Below are 21,024 nucleotides of genomic sequence, written 5' to 3'. Positions count from 1 at the left end.
ACCACTACCATACAATGCAAGGCAGTCAGTACGCATCGTAAATGAATAATTCCAAATAGATTCGTGTAAATTATCTTCAAGCAATTTTATAACTCAATTTTTTTATTTATCGATATTTTAGTATTCGATAAATTTGTGGCAAGCACTACCTTTTTAGAACAAAAAGTGGCTACATGTGGATTTGAATGCCAAGCCGATAACAGTGTGTTGTCTCTTTCTATCGCACTAATTAGGGTATTGAATAAAAGAGAGCCACTATATAAGAAACGTTCAATTAATTGTTACTTCTCCAGGCTTGTTAATTCCTCCGAGCGTGCAATCGATTTATCGTTAGTAATTATTAATTATTGGAAAAAATTTTAAAGCTTTCGTTTCATTGTAGTTTTTTCGAAATAATCAAAGTTAATTCAAATTGTGTTAAAAAAATAAATATAAGTATGGATGAAGGTACAAACATTGAAAAAAATGTTAATGAAATAATCAAAATCCAAATTACTTAAAATAACCGTAAATATTTTTCAACCATACCACTTTATTTACACATTAATGAGGTTATTGCTAACTCTATGAATATTTTTTTTTTCAACACTGAACTTAGCGCAACCTGCTGGTGCGTTTCATGTTCCAATTAAACATCAGCATAATTCGGCATTGTGCGGCACTGAGTCGCATTATGCTTTGTAATTGGAAAACGGGGACAATCACTATCACTACCACAGTATTACCATTATTTCCTACAGTAGTGCGACGAATGTACTTGTGCAGAGAAACGGAGGGGAACTGGCGGGGGTCGGGCGACGCGGGCCGCGTAAAGCAAACACGCTTAGTTTGCTTTACCTAGCGCGAAAGGATGACGCAGTCGTATTTTTTGTGTAATAATTTTATTATACATAGGTACTTACATATTCTATTATGGCGCGCACAAACTGTTCGGTTTACGGATGTAAATCTACATTGAAATCCCAGAAGGAAACAATATTTCAGAAAGATTGTATTAATTGTATCTGTTGAATTAAAATCAAAGCTATGTATATATGTTGTCCTCATTATTTTCTAATCAGATTGTACATCCCAATGCGAATGCATTACTTAGTTAAATGTTATAATATACAATTAAGAACATCCAAAAATAAAGTGTCCACGTAAATAATATTTAGCAGTGCAATATCTGTAATTATATATTTATGAACAAATAATTACATCAGATTTAATAATCGCAATTATTTTGAATGTACATATGAATAAAGATTTCATCATAATATTAATAATCACAATTGTTTTATTTCCCATTTGTTGCAACCCTAGCGTATTTTCGTGTGGCAGCGTCATTACCTACGCTGGCGGCGGCATCGCGCGACATCAAAGGCGATTCCTTACTGTAGGAAATAATGGTAATACTGTGATCACTACATAGTATAAAACAAAGTCGCTTTCCATGTCCCTATGTCCCTATGTCCCTTTGTACGCTTAAATCTTTGAAAGTACGCAACGGATTTTGATGCGGTTTTTTTTAATAGATAGAGTGATTCAAGAGGAAGGTTTATATGTATAATAACACCCATTAAATAGTAGAGAAGTACTGTTATTTTTGAGGTTTCTAATGTGATGTCGTAAAAAATTACATTTTTTCCGCTTACATTGCAAACGCAGGCTGAACCCTACGAGTTTTATCAAAATAATGTACTAAGTATTATGCACATTGAAAAGGTCTACAGAAAAGTCCGCGATGGTATATGTCTATCTCTTATGGATAACCCACAATAACTTTTTTTTGTCATTTAATTTTTACGAAAAATAATGGCTAATTTTCGATGCGATTTTAACCAATACAGCATTAATCCTTAACCAATTAAATACCTTCAATACATTGTTCATTTAATATAGATCTATATGGCCCTTTACACCGTATGATTTAAGTGAATATTTTCGAAGATACATATTACAGATTTAAAAATTGCGGGACGTAGCGTTTGCGGCGGTACAGGCCGTTCGCCCGGCTATCTATTTTATAGCCGTGCGAAGCCGGAGCGGGCCGCTATGTTTTTTATATACAACGTTCACAGTTTTTCTGTAGTGTATTTAGTATCAGCATTGCACCCGTGCGAAGCCGGGGCGGGTCGCTAGTTTGTACATAAATTACGAAATAATTGATATGAAGTAAATTTTCAGGAGTAATTTAGATGTAAACGTACCTACATATTTATATACAGGTGTCCAAAAAATTGATGATATACTGAAGCTGGGAGGTAGAGGACCTAGGGGCTATCCGACTCATTCCCATGTATGTTATGCGATTTTTATATTCGAAGTTATGATTTTTTATTTCAATTTTTCACATATTTCCGAGTAGGTACGATGAGATTTTTTATTTATGGTGACGTGAATTTTTGCGCTAGATGCTTCTTTCATCTTTGGACACCCTCCCCGTTTTCCAATTACAGCACTAGAGCGCATAATGCGGCATAATGCTTAACGTTGAATGTTCCAACTTCAGCAACGCTTCGCACAATCGAGCACTAGAAAAAGTAATGCGCGTGTTGATGCGTGCAAGGCATGACGAAAGATTTTGAAATCCTCTTCCATAATGTGTGTATACGTTTCCTTTACAAGAAAAACCATATATTTCGGTAATATACTTAAATTTAACGAAGATAAAAGCCATTTTTCAAAAAATATTTATTAACTGTGCCAAAACAGCTCGCAGGTGTCATGGCGTAGGCGTGACGTCACTTTTTAGTAAATACGTAATTATTTGTACGCATTGCGAAGAAAATTAAAAAAAAAATTTTTAATATGTGTTATAGAAAGGAATTTCAAAGTTTATAAGTGGTGTGCAGTATTGCAGTGTGAATCCACATAAAAATAATGCTCAAAAATGTGTTAGAAATTATTTCAAGCGAAAAAATAATAAGAAATGATTGTATAAAGTTGGCGCGGAGAACCCCGAACCATGTATTCGTGAATTCGCAATTATATTTCTGTTCTGAGTCGATAAAGCATACGTGAAACAATAGAAAATAAATAAAAGTGCGTATTCTCAACATATTCATAACAACAAAACACATCTGACGTGAGTTGTTTACTTAAGAGTGACGTCACGCGTGTTTTAGTCAAAATGGCCAACTGCAGAATTTCAATGTTTTATTTTATTGATAATCTCATTAATCTTAATGTTTTTAAGATTTCTAAGTCACTATATTTGATTTATTTATTATACATTTACCCTTAAAAACACTAATATGATCATATACTGTCGTCATGCCTAATCTTTCGTTTCATTGTAGTTTTTTTGAAATAATCAAAGTGAATTCAAATTGTGTAAAAAAATAAATATAAGTATGGATGAAGGTACAAACATTGAAAAAAATGTTAATGAAATAATCAAAATTACTTTAAATATTTTTCAACCAATTATTATGTATACCACTTTATTTACACATCAATAATGAGGTTATTATTGTAGAGCCATTTTAATAGGCAACATTTGACAGTTCAACAAAATTCAACAACGTAACCTAGTAACCACGACATAGAATAACATGATATTTCGTTTTGTTAGAACTGCACATTTGTTTAACTTTTTTCAATTACGATTACATATTTATAATAATAATGACCGATAGAAGTAATTTTAGGACTTGATTTTACTGATAAACCATTCTAAACATAATGAACAATTTCTGATTTAAAGAACTGACGTCGCTACAATTTTGTGTCAATAAACCTTTTATCTTTTTAAATACCAGAGACGTTACTCTAAAAATCGAAATCTGACATCTAGAATCGAATGCATTGATTACTTGGGAATAAAAATTATCATAAATTATTGACATGTGTTTCAAGTTCGATTGACAAATGTTTCAAGTCCGTATCGATTAATTCACTTTAATCGATGTTTTTAAGCAGGTTACCACCCTATGAAGATAAAATTGATAGACGTCAAATGTTGCCTATTAAATTGGCTCTACTATATATTGCTAACTGTGTGCTAACTCTATGAATATTTTTTTTTCAACCTGTGTTTTCAACACTGAACTTAAATTATAAACAGACGTTCGAACTGGTGCGACCGGACCACCGTACTCGTGCGGTGCGATCGACTCGCCACACGACCGCACCGCACCAAGGGTTGCCAGTATTTGATTTAAGGGTTAACAGCATCAAAAATACGAGTTTTAGTTATTTTTTACGGGAGATAATTAAAACAGCAATGTTAAATAGAGAAAATTTATTTTTGGCATTTATATTTGCTGTTGGAAGAAACAGCTTTTAATAGCTCTTCATTTTCTAAAGCGAATGTATAAAAATCTTTGCACGATAATTTAAAATTACATTTAATTAATTTGCAGCTTCGCCTTTACAGTTTCAATATTCAATCGGTTTCGGCTATCCGTCCAGGCATTGCCGCACAAAGAAAATATTCTTTGTTTAAAAATTATGATTAAATTTACGATTTTTAAAAAAACATTTAAAATATTGGAATTTTCGCGGCCGACGGAGCTAAATAAATTCGTATAAAAAAATAGATACACTAGTGACTAGATAATTTATTACGTTGCTAATATATGAAGTGATTAAAGGCGCAAATTATCCCTTTTTGAAATTTTCGATATTGTCGATGATAGAGGCGAAAGTATTGTAATTTTTACTGATTTTCGTTTTTATTTTTTTATATTATATGCAGGCGTTAGTAGAAGCTCTGTTTAGTACCAAAAGAAACCTTGAACTGAGTTCTACATGTGACAAAAATACCACATTCTAGCCACGAAGTTATTACGAGATATAGATTTTCAAAGAATGTCAGGGTTGTCCCTAGTAAACAAAATTATATATAATATCATCTATCTATTACCAAGTTTTTGTTTATGTTTTAGTCGTTAGTTATAGTCGATATTTCAATATATTATTATATGTAGGTACATAATCTTTATATGTAATAAATTAACTGAACAAAAAAAATATCTTAGATTTATAAGACAATTCAATAATATCAATTTAATACAAATTAATCTCCTTTTTTTGTGAATATTTCGAGCATTGATCATAGTAATCTCATTAAAAGTCAAACCGAATTCCTTGAAAATCTATTTCTCGTAATAAATTCGTGGTTAGAATATTGTATTTTTTTCACATGTAGACCTCAGTTCAAGGCTTCTTTTGGTACAAGTACAAGTACAAGTTACAACCATTGAAAAGAAGAAAACGAAGAGAAAAGAATGGGCAAAATTTTATTTAAAAGACAGGGATTCATTCAGATATATGCAGTCATATCATAAATCTTTGTAGAGTTCTAAAATTTATATTATTAATCTTTTTTCAGTATTAGCCACGTCATCCGACGCCATCGCCATTGATAACGATCGACCGACGTCCGTTTTGTTTGGCGGTAGAACTATGACTAAAGCTGTAATAAGTTTATAGTCTATGACTAATGCGCTGTCCGGTGCGATCGCCCGTCCACACGCGCGAATTTGGTACGGTCCGCACCAAGTTCGGATGAAAAAACCATCGAACCAACCGTACCGTCAATAATAATAATTATGTCCGGCGGACCACTGTACACATGATCGAATATGGTCCGGAGCGCACCAAGGTCACGGTGCGGTCCGTACCAAATTCGAACGTCTGTTTATAACATTAGCGCAACCTGCTGGTGCGTTTCATGTTCCAATTATGCATCAGCATAATTCGGCATTGTGCGGCACTGTATCGCATTAAGCTCTCTAATTGGAAAACAGCCCCTGTACATTCTACAATGCCCTGTATTGCTACAAATGGTATTGCCGGATTTACTGGCAATAAAAAATCATTATTGCACGCCTCTTAAGCGAAGCGTTGAGGTGGGTACTACTGTCACTTCGCGCAAAACATCTGATTTTTCAAACTTATTTTTTTATCTACCCCCGTTCTTTTGCTTAAATAATTTTGAGCGAGGGTCGACGCCACAGTCGACGCTTTTTTTTGAAAAAACAAAAGGTGGGTGTTTACTGTTTATGTGTGCACTTTTCTGTTTATATGTTGTTTTCTTTCCTTTTTCATATTATAATTACTTATTACAGTTGTTATCTTTTATCTACTTCAGTCTCTATAATCTACCTACGAAAGACAATATTCTATTGTAGAAAGCAATTGTCAATCTATGGTTTTTGTCGACGCCATCTTGTAAGTTATCGTATATTATTGAAAATTCGTGGAATTTTCTCGTGTGTTTAATTTATGTGTTTTATGTGTGCATTATAAAATGTCCAAACGGAGGATTGAAGTAATGGATCCTTTTATAAAGAAAAAACGGTGAGTGAAATAGAAATATTTGGCTGAAAACTGAAGTTTCATAGCATGCTTTGGAGGTACATTGTTTTCCGGCAGTACAGCGTGTTTTCCATTCCAAATATAACAAAGAAGAATGGTTTTAAATTCGTAACGTGTGAATTGTATGTAAAATTTGATTTAAAAAAGAAACCATGTTTTATAGGGCAATACAATTAATTATTTACTTATTCAATAATAAATAACCCGAAATTTATCATGGCTTGTACCTACTAAAGTTTTTAAATATTAATTTCTCTTTTTTAAGTTTATTTTACTAGAATACATTCATTTAAATATGTACGCAAGTTTATTTACAAGCTAGGGCTTGTAATCTGTCTATAATATACCCAATTAGTGACTAAATAAACGCGTGTTATACTTTTAACCTAATATTTTATATACCTAGGTACTAGATTTCCGCCCGCGGCTTCGCCCGCGGTTTCAAAGGAAAACCCGCATAGTTCCCGTTCCCGTGGGATTTCCGGTTTAAAACCTATCCGATGTGTTAATCCAAGTTACCATCTATATGTGTGCTTAATTTCACTGTAATCGGTTCAGTAGTATTTGCGTGAGAGTAACAAACACACACATATCCTCACAAACTTTCGCATTTATAATATTAGTAAGAAGTAAGATTGAAATAAAGGAGCAGTACCCAGCAGTCAAACAACATGTCCTTTTGACAATGTTTGCTTCAATCATTCATGTCTACATATAACTTTAATGAGCCCTCTCCACAATGGGCAGCGTTTGTGCGAGTAGAGAACAACAACTTTATATTTATTATTCCTTATTCTTATCATTTATGGGTATGAAAAATAGATGTTGGCCGATTCTCAGATCTACGGTCTACCTGATATGCACAAAAAATTTCATGAGAATCGGTCCAAAAATTAGATGGATTACAATAATAACTGCGAAAAAGTCTACAATTAGTGTATAACTTTTACATACAGCTTTGTAAATTTTACTACATTACAGTAGTAATAAATGATTTAATGCTATTCAACAGAGAGGAGAAAGCAGCAGCTGCAGCGAAGTCAGGTAGCAGCGGGGAATCATCGTCAGACACTGTGGCCACACTCGGCACTGCGATGGCGCCCACGGCTACGAGCTCACCAGGGATCAACCCATATACTGGTAATGTAGCATTTTTAGTCCGGGATACATCGCCCATTTTTGCAAGTGATTACTATCAAGCTAATTTTTCGTGAGTAGCTTTATTTTGATGAGATGCCCAATAATTTCATGTACGAAACTCTCGATTGTGGTAGCTTACAGAGGTAACAAGGATAAAAATTTTTGATTTGACGGTTCTCAAATATTTATTACGCAATTTGTAGGACAATATGTCTGTTGAATTAAACAAGTATTAAATAAGTGAAAATAAAAAAATCAGCTGGTTAGTAATCATTTATGATGACTTTGTTATCGATGCACATTGGAAAGGGGGACTCTTTGATCAAACCATAGATTTTGTAGGACAAATATTTTTTCGAATAATTTAGATAATTATCTTGAGATTGAACAAAAAAAAAACATTCAGTTGGTAATTAATATTTGAGAACCATCAAATCAAAATATTTTATCCTTGTTTCCTCTGGTAGCTACCACAATCGAGAGTTTCGTACATGAAATTATTGGGCATCTCATCAAAATAAAGCTACTCACGAAAAATTAGCTTGATAGTAATCACTTGCAAAAATGGACGATGTATCCCGGACTATTTTAAGATTGTATTAATTTTGTGGTTGGTTTTCTCAATTCTGTTTCCCAACAATTCGATTTAATTTTGACATAATAATTTTACAAATCAAAGGGCTCCTTAGATAGTAAAAAACTGTTTTCAGGAGCGTGTGTCTTCCATTAACAATTACATGGACATGAATTTTCATGTCACAATTTAAATAAAATGACGATTATGTTTTTCAGTTATCTTTTTTGTGTGACAAAGTCCTTAAATAGCTTTAAAAAACATTTTTTCTTCATCTATACTTTCTTAGAAGTGTTGATTGATGTTTAGTAGTTCTAGCATGAATTTTTTTACTATAATTGCTATTATGATGGCATGTTTCTGCTGAATTAGTTAATACACTTTATGTATTAAATTAACTTTTTTGATATCAATTGTATAACAAATAGTGTAAATATATGATATAATTTAATAATTGACATGGGGATTAAGGCAGATAAACACCCTACAATGTAAATTATTAAAGTAAATTAGTTTGAAATTGCTCTATTTCATTTCATTTATTTTATTTGTCTGTATCTCTTTTTTATTCAAAGTATAAATCGAAAGCTTTTCTGTATCGATTAACTTTGTAGTGATAAAACTCAAAGAAAACTTTTATACACTTCGTTTGTAAATGAAAAAGAGCATGAGTCACAACTTTCTAAAAATCGTAAAAAATTCGCGTTTTGCAAATAAATATTAATAAATTAAAAGCCCCTTTAAAGTTATAACCGTTAACAAGCCGCCTTACTCGTCACAGGTCTTCCACACTCGCCGCGATACCACGAATTGCTCCGACGGCGGCTCGGCCTGCCCGTGTGGGAATACAAGAACGACTTCATGCGGCAACTGAACACGCACCAGTGTGTTGTGCTTGTTGGAGAGACTGGTTCCGGCAAAACCACACAAATACCGCAGTGGTGTGTCGAGTTTGCATCTACTACACCCGGCAAGTCCAAGGGAGTCGCCTGTACACAGCCCAGGAGGGTAGCCGCTATGTCGGTAGCTCAGAGAGTCGCGGAAGAAATGGACGTAGCGCTCGGACAGCAAGTCGGTTACAGCATCCGTTTCGAAGACTGCTCCGGACCCCAAACAGTGTTGAAATACATGACGGACGGTATGTTACTGCGCGAGGCCATGTCCGATCCGATGTTGGAACAATACAGAGTGATTCTACTCGACGAGGCTCATGAAAGAACACTAGCGACGGATATACTCATGGGTGTTTTGAAAGAAGTGATCAAACAGCGGCCGGACTTGAAGCTAGTTATTATGTCTGCTACGTTGGACGCAGGCAAGTTTCAGCAGTACTTCGATAACGCGCCATTAATGAATGTGCCCGGTAGAACGCATCCCGTGGAGATTTTCTACACGCCACAACCAGAGAAGGATTATTTGGAAGCGGCGATACGGACGGTTATACAGATACATTTGTGCGAAGAAGTGGCGGGTGATATACTGCTCTTCCTTACTGGTCAAGAAGAAATTGAGGATGCGTGTAAGAGAATTAAGAGAGAAATTGATAATTTGGGTCCGGATGCTGGTGAATTAAAATGCATTCCTCTATATTCAACGTTACCACCGAACTTGCAACAGCGTATCTTCGAGCCTGCGCCCCCGAATAGGGCAAACGGCGCGATCGGACGGAAAGTGGTTGTCTCAACTAACATAGCGGAAACGTCGCTAACAATAGACGGTGTAGTGTTTGTGATCGATCCCGGTTTCGCGAAGCAAAAAGTGTACAATCCGCGTATTCGTGTGGAATCATTACTAGTGTCGCCGATAAGTAAGGCGTCAGCGCAACAAAGGGCCGGTCGTGCGGGGAGGACCAGGCCGGGGAAGTGCTTCAGGCTATACACCGAGAAGGCGTACAAGAACGAGATGCAGGATAATACTTATCCGGAGATTTTGAGGTGACTCGGGTGGTGGTTTAGTTTATTTATCTTAATATCTAGTATTTTGTACTATGGAATCACATTCTAAGTCAATATTTATAATCTTATTCCTTTTAACGCACTTGCAAGAATTCTTGAAATACTTGAATGTTTACGGTCTCTCTAATTCTATTTACTGACAATTAAAGCTGGTTCCTAGTAAGTTAGCAACTGAATACAATAATTAAACAATCATTTTACTATAATTTTACAAATAGACCTCTCACTTTAATGATATACCAAATTACTACGTAAATTCAAAGCGTGTCCTTTCGTTTCGAATAAATGACATATACAAACCGGACAAACATACGAACAAGCCTGCCCCGTTCCGTCGCTGTAGCCGTACCTAATGCCGCCCGCCTTACCGTTGCAGATCGAACTTAGGATCTGTAGTTTTGCAGTTGAAAAAGCTGGGCATCGATGACCTCGTGCACTTTGACTTCATGGACCCGCCCGCCCCGGAGACCCTCATGCGCGCGCTCGAGCTGCTCAACTACCTGGCAGCGCTCGGTGAGATACACACAGAAAACATATATGAACGCCTCACACTATTTAAATAAATAACACACACACACTCTCACACGCACATACACACACATGCACACTTATTATATTTGTAAACTTAACTTTTAACTTTAGTTAACAAAGAGCGGGTTCTCCTGACACAGGTTTTTGAAACTTACTAAGAGATCCCATAAATTTTCTGTCGTTGTAAAATAGTGTGTATGAAATAAATACATTAGAATTAAAGAAATTAAATAGAAATTAAAGATTTTTTAACGTATTTTAAACGCGATTTATCCATTATGTTATTTTCCCGAGGTTTCGAACACTTTGCAGCGAGCGTCACGGGTGACTGAGACGAGTGTCTCCCAAGATAATATAATGAATAAATCGTTTAAAATCCGTTAAAAAAAACTTGAATTTCTAAATGTATAATACTCGCGTAAACTTCACTAGAAAATACTAGAAATATTTTTTTTATTGTTTTTTTTTTACACACACACATCTAACTTAACAACACACATAACGTTGTAATTGATATTTTGGTTTTATGGCATTAAAATGCTTCATAAATATTTTATAAAGAATAGCGCGGTGTGTCCCTAAGATACATAAAACTGAAAGAATAGAATATATTCGATCGCTCTGGCGGGTCACGAGTGGCTGAGTTGGTCAGGCATCCGCCCCGGAATGGCGCGAAAGGATGCGGGTTCGAGTCCCGCTGAGTTATCGAATTTTCTATTCTTTATAAATTTATACACATAACGTTATCACCGCACATTGCAGACGACGACGGCAACCTGACGGACCTGGGCGCTGTAATGGCGGAATTCCCACTTGACCCACAACTCGCCAAGATGTTAATAGCCTCGTGCAATCACAACTGCTCCAATGAGATACTGTCCATCACTGCTATGCTGTCTGGTGAGAATCTAATACAATAATAGAGAGTTTGTAGGTTCTAAATATAAAACTTATATAAAAATGTACTAGTTCAGAGAGCCTACTACAGTATTAAGGATATATATGGACGATAAAAACCCATGGAGGGTTGTCGCGTAAAAACCACAGGACAGTTCTTTGGCATATTATTGTAATAATATATGATGTTACATATTTTGTATATAATAATAATAAAGCCTTTATTTCCGAAAAAAGTTGACATAAATAAGTATATATAAATATAAAAATTACTTATAACTAAAAACAAAATTTCACTATAAAATATCTCTTATTTCGGTATGCCTTACGGCAAAGGCCTCCTCCAACTCTTTCCATTGTACCCTGTCTGCTGCCACTCTTGTCCAAAAGGGCCCTGCGGTCATTTTTAATTCGTCCTCCCATCTCCTAGCTTTGCGACCCCGGCTCCTTACTCCATCCCTAGGGTACCAGACAGTGACCTGTTTGCTCCATTTTTCTTTTTGCAGCAGAGCATATGTCCAGTCCATCTCCATTTTAGTTGGTCTATGCTTTTGAGGATGTCTGTATAATTAAATTGTAAAACTGACATGATTTAAAAGAGCAACTATGGAGTTCCTTGCCTGTTCTCCATAGATACTGCTTTCCGAATCGGTGGTAAATGTTAAAAATATGTAATAACGTTTCAAAAGTGCTTCTAGAAGAAGTCTAATTGAATAAATAAATGTTTGAGTTTTTATAATTAATATTAGTGTAGCTTTCTGCGTGTGAAGGCATTTTCAAAATTGGTCCTATAGTGTTTGAGTGAAAGCATTGCAAACATAGATACAAAAACGTGAAATGATGTTTCTTCATTCTTCGTGTTCTGAGCCTGATTAAATGTTTAATCCCATTAACACAATTAACATACAGATGTAATCCAAACTTTGTACACATATCAAGGATCGGTGAGAATACAATAATTTCATGAATTTTTTGCTTTTTTTATACCCTATTCAATAATATAAAAATGAATCGCAAAATGTTTTAAGCGCATAAGTCGCGTAAGCGTGTTGAGCACTTTTTCTGTAATGGGTATAAAATCTTAAACTCGCGTCAGGACACGTGACCTGATCGAAAAAGCGTAAGATGGATACCATTCCAAAATATCAAACATGCTCAACGTTAATAATCAAGTTTTCACTTCTGCCGGCACTCCCCCAGTGCAACCCGTCTTTTTTATTCAATTAGACTTCTTTTAGAAGCACTATTTTAATCTCATTCCCAATATTTCGACTTTAATACATATAATAATATTTTATGTTATATAGTCATTGTATTATATAATAATGTATTGTTACACATTCCAGTACCGCAATGCTTCGTCCGGCCGAACGAAGCCCGCAAAGCAGCAGACGAAGCCAAGATGCGGTTCGCACACATCGACGGCGATCACCTCACGCTGCTCAACGTGTACCACGCGTTCAAGCAGAGTGAGTGCATTGAAAGAAAGAAAGAAAGAAAGAAAAGACATTTAATTCAACACACACACAAAGACAAATAAAAATAAAACAGAAATTAAATAGAAAAACACATTGAAATTACGATATAAAACATTAATGTTAATAAGGTGCGATCCTGTGTGCTGTGTTAGATAGCCGATAGAAGGTTATAGGCGGGTCACGGGTGAAACCGCACAGCACAGCTAGTAAATAATAATATGGTAGAAATAAAACTTATAACTTCGCTAAGGGTAGGCGCAAAAGGTTATCTATGGTCGTAGCTGAATAATTTCAACCAATACCCGCGTCTTCGTCATTGAAACGGGTCGACGGAATACAGTAGAGTTTTTGTGGTGAGAATGCATTATGCAACATAACCCACGGCTCCTTCAGGCAAGCAAGATTTTTCCACGGAAACGTAGGCGTGTAACATTTAAGTTTCACGTGACGTGCGATTGTAACAAGACGTGTAACTATAACAAGACGTGTGATTGTAACAAGACGCGTAACTGTAACAAGACGTGTAACTATAACAAGACGTCTGACTATAACAAGACGTGCGATTGCAACAATTTCGATAATTCTTTCTTTATAATATTCCTTGAAGTACGGGGATGGTTCTTATGGAGAGAAAACGTTAACATGTACGACGGGCGAAGCCGGGGTGGACCACTAGTTAATATTTTTTATATAATATTCGCAGATATGGAGGACCCACACTGGTGCTACGACAACTTCATCAACTACAGATCACTGAAATCGGGCGACAACGTGCGGCAACAGCTCAGTAGGATTATGGACAGGTATTATAAGAAAGAAAGAAAAAGATTCATTTGAACACAAACTCAAACATTTATTTATTCAATAACTAGCTTTCCGCCCGCGGCTTCGCCCGCGTTTTCAAAGAAAAACCCGTTCCCGTGGGATTTCCGGGATAAAACCTATCCTATGTCCTTTCTCGGGTATCAAAATATCTCTATACCAAATTTCAAATTGGTTCAGTAGTTAAGGCATGATTGAGTAACAGACAGACAGACAGAGTTACTTTCGCATTTATAATATTAGTATGGACTAAGACTTCTTCTAGAAGCACTTTTGAATCGTCATTGCATATTTTTAACATTTACCACCGATTCGTAAAGCAGTAATATCTATGGAGAAGAACCGGCAAGAAACTCCATAGTTGCTCTTTTAAAATCATGTCAATATACAATTTAATTTTAGTTATGGCCTCAATATCGTATCTATCTTCGGTTTGACCCTACTAAAGATAGAAAATGCTATCTATCTTTTGTTTTGGCGTCCCAATAAGCTTACTAGCGATAAGCTAAAAGGAGGGGAGGTTTTGGGTGGTTTTAAACACTTTTTGAGTTGTTTATTGATAAAAGTCCCGTTAAAAATGCTCTAGTCGTTTTTTATTATTTACTTTAATTAATATAGAATGGTTTCATTTTCCAGATTCGGCTTGAAGAGGACAAGTACGGAGTTTACGAGTAAAGACTATTACATTAATATAAGGAAAGCGCTCGTCAATGGATTCTTTATGCAGGTGATGTTTGTTTTTATTTTAATTTTTAGTGCTTTTCCACCAATAATGTGCGAGGATTTTCATTTAGTTTGAAGTTTGAAGCGATACTATTGGTTCTTAACAAACATTCCTCGCTAACACATCCTCGCACATTGTTGATGGAAAACCACCCTTATACTGTATGTTTTTGCTTTTTAACCAACAAAATGTGGAGGTTTTTATATTCCTTGCATACACAAATATACAGTTTTATTTTTAAATATGAGCATATCAAACTAGACAAATGTAAATTCTCAAGAAATCTCTTTGGAAACACTTTTTTTTACTTGCTGATATTTTGAACATTTATACTTCCTTGTCTTCATTCTCATCTGCTTCTCGTCTATTACTATATTTTTTATTTATTTGTCAAATAAATATTATATAAATTTATAAAGAATAGAAAAAATTCGATCACGAGGCGGGACTCGAACCCGCATCCTTCGCGCCATTCCGGGGCGGATGCCTCACCAACTCAGCCACTCGTGACCCGCCCGAGTGATCGAATTTATTCTATTCTTTCAGTTTTATGTGTCTGAAGGGACACACCGCGCGCCATCTATTGAGATGATTAACAACCATTTCAACCAATATGAAGCACTTTTCAGTGAATACAATATTGTAACGATGGAACACGACCTTTTTTGTTGAATTTATATTTTTGGTTTTATGGCATTCAAATGCTTTATAAATATAAATTTATAAAGAATAGAAAAAATTCGATCACGAGGCGGGACTCGAACCCGCATCCTTCGCGCCATTCCGGGGCGGATGCCTCACCAACTCAGCCACTCGTGACCCGCCCGAGTGATCGAATTTATTCTATTCTTTCAGTTTTATGTGTCTGAAGGGACACACCGCGCGCCATCTATTGAGATGATTAACAACCATTTCAACCAATATGAAGCACTTTTCAGTGAATACAATATTGTAACGATGGAACACGACCTTTTTTGTTGAATTTATATTTTTGGTTTTATGGCATTCAAATGCTTTATAAATATAAATTTATAAAGAATAGAAAAAATTCGATCACGAGGCGGGACTCGAACCCGCATCCTTCGCGCCATTCCGGGGCGGATGCCTCACCAACTCAGCCACTCGTGACCCGCCCGAGTGATCGAATTTATTCTATTCTTTCAGTTTTATGTGTCTGAAGGGACACACCGCGCGCCATCTATTGAGATGATTAACAACCATTTCAACCAATATGAAGCACTTTTCAGTGAATACAATATTGTAACGATGGAACACGACCTTTTTTGTTGAATTTATATTTTTGGTTTTATGGCATTCAAATGCTTTATAAATATAAATTTATAAAGAATAGAAAAAATTCGATCACGAGGCGGGACTCGAACCCGCATCCTTCGCGCCATTCCGGGGCGGATGCCTCACCAACTCAGCCACTCGTGACCCGCCCGAGTGATCGAATTTATTCTATTCTTTCAGTTTTATGTGTCTGAAGGGACACACCGCGCGCCATCTATTGAGATGATTAACAACCATTTCAACCAATATGAAGCACTTTTCAGTGAATACAATATTGTAACGATGGAACACGACCTTTTTTGTTGAATTTATATTTTTGGTTTTATGGCATTCAAATGCTTTATAAATATAAATTTATAAAGAATAGAAAAAATTCGATCACGAGGCGGGACTCGAACCCGCATCCTTCGCGCCATTCGAGTCCCGCCTCGTGATCGAATTTTTTCTATTCTTTATAAATTTATATTTATAAAGCATTTGAATGCCATAAAACCAAAAATATAAATTCAACAAAAAAGGTCGTGTTCCATCGTTACAATATTGTATTCACTGAAAAGTGCTTCATATTGGTTGAAATGGTTGTTAATCATCTCAATAGATGGCGCGCGGTGTGTCCCTTCAGACACATAAAACTGAAAGAATAGAATAAATTCGATCACTCGGGCGGGTCACGAGTGGCTGAGTTGGTGAGGCATCCGCCCCGGAATGGGGGTTCGAGTCCCGCCTCGTGATCGAATTTTTTCTATTCTTTATAAATTTATATTTATAAAGCATTTGAATGCCATAAAACCAAAAATATAAATTCAACAAAAAAGGTCGTGTTCCATCGTTACAATATTGTATTCACTGAAAAGTGCTTCATATTGGTTGAAATGGTTGTTAATCATCTCAATAGATGGCGCGCGGTGTGTCCCTTCAGACACATAAAACTGAAAGAATAGAATAAATTCGATCACTCGGGCGGGTCACGAGTGGCTGAGTTGGTGAGGCATCCGCCCCGGAATGGCGCGAAGGATGCGGGTTCGAGTCCCGCCTCGTGATCGAATTTTTTCTATTCTTTATAAATTTATATTTATAAAGCATTTGAATGCCATAAAACCAAAAATATAAATTCAACAAAAAAGGTCGTGTTCCATCGTTACAATATTGTATTCACTGAAAAGTGCTTCATATTGGTTGAAATGGTTGTTAATCATCTCAATAGATGGCGCGCGGTGTGTCCCTTCAGACACATAAAACTGAAAGAATAGAATAAATTCGATCACTCGGGCGGGTCACGAGTGGCTGAGTTGGTGAGGCATCCGCCCCGGAATGGCGCGAAGGATGCGGGTTCGAGTCCCGCCTCGTGATCGAATTTTTTCTATTCTTTATAAATTTATATTTATAAAGCATTTGAATGCCATAAAACCAAAAATATAAATTCAACAAAAAAGGTCGTGTTCCATCGTTACAATATTGTATTCACTGAAAAGTGCTTCATATTGGTTGAAATGGTTGTTAATCATCTCAATAGATGGCGCGCGGTGTGTCCCTTCAGACACATAAAACTGAAAGAATAGAATAAATTCGATCACTCGGGCGGGTCACGAGTGGCTGAGTTGGTGAGGCATCCGCCCCGGAATGGCGCGAAGGATGCGGGTTCGAGTCCCGCCTCGTGATCGAATTTTTTCTATTCTTTATAAATTTATATTTATAAAGCATTTGAATGCCATAAAACCAAAAATATAAATTCAACAAAAAAGGTCGTGTTCCATCGTTACAATATTGTATTCACTGAAAAGTGCTTCATATTGGTTGAAATGGTTGTTAATCATCTCAATAGATGGCGCGCGGTGTGTCCCTTCAGACACATAAAACTGAAAGAATAGAATAAATTCGATCACTCGGGCGGGTCACGAGTGGCTGAGTTGGTGAGGCATCCGCCCCGGAATGGCGCGAAGGATGCGGGTTCGAGTCCCGCCTCGTGATCGAATTTTTTCTATTCTTTATAAATTTATATTTATAAAGCATTTGAATGCCATAAAACCAAAAATATAAATTCAACAAAAAAGGTCGTGTTCCATCGTTACAATATTGTATTCACTGAAAAGTGCTTCATATTGGTTGAAATGGTTGTTAATCATCTCAATAGATGGCGCGCGGTGTGTCCCTTCAGACACATAAAACTGAAAGAATAGAATAAATTCGATCACTCGGGCGGGTCACGAGTGGCTGAGTTGGTGAGGCATCCGCCCCGGAATGGCGCGAAGGATGCGGGTTCGAGTCCCGCCTCGTGATCGAATTTTTTCTATTCTTTATAAATTTATATTTATAAAGCATTTGAATGCCATAAAACCAAAAATATAAATTCAAATAAATATTAATCTACTCGTATCTACAACTTGCAGGTGGCCCACTTAGAGCGAAGCGGTCACTATCTAACGGTTAAAGACAATCAGATAGTACAACTGCACCCGTCCACGTGCTTAGACCACAAGCCCGACTGGGTCATATACAACGAGTTTGTGCTAACCACCAAGAATTATATACGCACCGTCACGGATATCAAGCGTGAGTTGGTTTTAGTGAGCGAGTGAGTGAGTGAGTGAGTGGGTGGGTTGATGAGTTTGCGCTCAGTATGAAGAAATGGTCCATACTTCAGTATTACTACATATAATTTATTACATAGTCGCTATTTGTGTGTCTGTATGATTAGATCTTTAAAATAACGCAACATATTTTGATTCGGTCTTTTCTAATAGATAGTGATTCAAGAGTATAGTTGTAGTACATTTATAACTTATTAGGCTTTAGATAAAGTGGGCGAAAGCGAGTTTACCCTACTAATATTATAAATGCGAAAGTTTGTGAGGATGGATGAATGTGTATGTGTTTGTTACTTTTTCACGCAAATACTTCTGAACCGATTACAATGAAATCCAGCACACTTATAGAACTTAACTATAAGTGTGCTAAATTTCATTGTAATCGGTTCAGTAGTATTTTCACACATACACAACCTCATAAACTTTCGAATTTATTATATTAGTAGGATTAATTTTTTACATTTATTTCTAATATAAAGTGTACACAATTTTTAATGTCCGTTTAATTGTTTATTTCGTTATTTATTGTTTATTAGCTTACCGCCTGCGGCTTCGCCCGCTTTGTCTAAAACCTAATAAATTATATACTAAAACCTTCCTCTTGAATCACTCTATCTATTCCAAAATCGCATCAAAATCCGTTGCGTAGTTTTAAAGATTTAAGCATACATAGGGACATAGGGACAGAAAAGCGACTTTGTTTTATACTATGTAGTGATATAAAGTGTACATAATTTATAATGCCCGTTTAATTGTTTATTTCGTTTTATTTATTGTTTATTTCCCAATATAAAGTATATATTTGTATGTTTGCAGCGGAGTGGCTGCTGCGCATAGCCCCGCAGTACTACGAGCTGAACAATTTCCCCGTGTGTGAAGCTCGGCGACAACTCGAGCTGCTGCAGGCCCGCCTCGACTCCAAGCCCTACCAGGAGGGCTTCTAGGGCCCCAATGGGGTAGGGCTCCGGGGGCTTCGGCCCTACCAGGAGGGCTCCGGGGGCCCCGGGGGCTTCGGCCCTACCAGGAGGGCTTCTAGGGCCCTGGGGCTTCGGGGGGCCGGAGCGTTGAGTACGAGCCCCAGAGCGGGCAAGCAGCAAGTGCTGTTTGGGGCCCTACATACGACGGGCCTTGAAGAAAACCAAAAGGGCTTGAAAAGTGGCAAGCAGTGGTGTTTGGGGCCCTGCAAATAATTGGGGCTAAAAAAAAGCGAATAGTGGCGGGTAAAGTGGCAAGAGTGGGGACTACAGCGGACAATGAGGGCTCTAAGTGACAAGCAGTGTGTGTTTAGGGCTCTGCAAATAGCGATTAAATGAGGAATGTGTTTGTGGCCCTACATATGACAGTGGGCCTTCAAGGGCAGCAACCATGATGCATGTATTGGCGTTGTTGTGACCCTGTAAATGGACCATTTAGGAAATAGCGAGTAATTGGAGTTCAAGAGAATTATGTGTTTGTGGCCCTACATACAAACAGTGGGCTATTGGGGTTCTAGATTGACAAACAGTGAAATGGGGGTGCAAAGCAATGTACAGCAGGATTCGAAGGTGTGGGAATCCTGAGGCTTGCGGGACTCGCAATATTATGACTTATATGAAGCTAGATATGTTATAACAAAGAAGAGAATGTATGATCCTTAACAGTGTGATATTTTCCACCCTTGTTCGAGTAACAACGCCTCGGGGCCCCAAACTGATATTTACTAGAGCCCGGGCCCCCAATTTCCGCTGTGAACTGTGACTGCTGTGTGTAATGACTGTGCCGCTTTCTATTGTGTCGAATAACTGTGCTAATTGGAACTGATGTTTATAGTATGGTCGAGTTTTGAGTAATTGAAGATATATGGGGCCTCAGAGTGTAGTTTTAATTTAATTCTAATTACTAGTACTTGCGGTACGGATATGCTAGTATAAATATACAAAATAAAATGTATAAATAATGTGATTTTTAAAAATAAAGCCTTCGTTTTAAACCGTTTTCTTAAGAGAAGTGCAGGGCCCTATAAGATTGAGGCCCCAAATTGCGATGTTAGAGGCCCCAGTATTTCGATACCCTATAAGGGTAAGGCCCGACTTAGGCTCTAAATGGTAAAAGAGGCCCGAAACGGGGCCCCAATGTTAAATATTTGATAAAAGTGAAGTGAACAGACAGTGACTTGTGTATCTGTGTAAGAGCTGAAATAATGTTACACAAATTGTGCGTAATATACTTTAATATTGAAATTTCTGTGTTTTATTATATCCTCCTCCTTTTTTATTAATTACTAGCTGTGCTCCGCGGCTTCACCCGCAGTGCTCCGCTCCTGTTGGTCTTAGCGTGGTGATATATAGCCTATAGCCTTCCTCGATGAATGGGCTATCCAACACCGAAAGAATTTTTAAAATCGGACCAGTAGTTAGACCTGAGATTAGCACGTTCAAACAAACAAACAAACAAACTCTTCAGCTTTATAATATTAGTATAGAAAAGAACTGAAATTTGTATGTTTATTATTTACTATGGTAGATCTTGCTTGAACTACTGTAGTAGTAAATTTCTCTCCAAAATATGCATGTTACTTGTTATCTGATTGGCTTTATATTTTAAAGAAAATTAAAAGTAACGCCATATATAGATCAAGAACGACTGAACAGATTTTAATTTTAGGTTTATTGGTTAATAAAACGTACACAAAAAAAACTAGAACTATATAGCTAATTAGTCGTTAATTAAATAACAG

At 36.6% G+C, this 21,024-nt stretch overlaps 1 protein-coding gene across 2 annotated transcripts; it reads left to right on the top strand.

The window, feature by feature from the left end:
• The first annotated feature begins 6,119 nt into the window (after nucleotides 1-6,119).
• Nucleotides 6,120-19,294, top strand: Dhx15 (DEAH-box helicase 15). 2 transcript variants are annotated; one of them, XM_089713125.1, is made up of 10 exons: nucleotides 6,120-6,291; nucleotides 7,322-7,449; nucleotides 8,805-9,957; nucleotides 10,355-10,491; nucleotides 11,272-11,409; nucleotides 12,753-12,875; nucleotides 13,588-13,687; nucleotides 14,343-14,433; nucleotides 18,111-18,273; nucleotides 19,125-19,293. In XM_089713125.1, the coding sequence occupies exons 1-10, from the start codon at nucleotides 6,242-6,244 to the stop codon at nucleotides 19,250-19,252; spliced, it is 2,211 nt and encodes a 736-aa protein (XP_089569251.1). In that variant the 5' UTR covers nucleotides 6,120-6,241; the 3' UTR covers nucleotides 19,253-19,293. The 2 variants fall into 2 exon arrangements, with proteins under 2 accessions (XP_089569251.1, XP_089569250.1); XM_089713124.1 differs by lacking the exon at nucleotides 6,120-6,291 and adding an exon at nucleotides 6,310-6,431 and having other exon boundaries at nucleotides 19,125-19,294.
• The last annotated feature ends 1,730 nt before the right edge of the window (nucleotides 19,295-21,024 follow it).

This window comes from Colias philodice, chromosome 29 (genome assembly GCF_061535455.1).
Source record: "Colias philodice isolate Cphi_HAF_F1 chromosome 29, ilColPhil1 Martin Lab GWU primary, whole genome shotgun sequence".
Classification (NCBI taxonomy): domain Eukaryota; kingdom Metazoa; phylum Arthropoda; class Insecta; order Lepidoptera; family Pieridae; genus Colias; species Colias philodice.
Note: the sequence above shows the minus strand (reverse complement) of the source record. Positions and strands in the feature narration are given on the sequence as shown.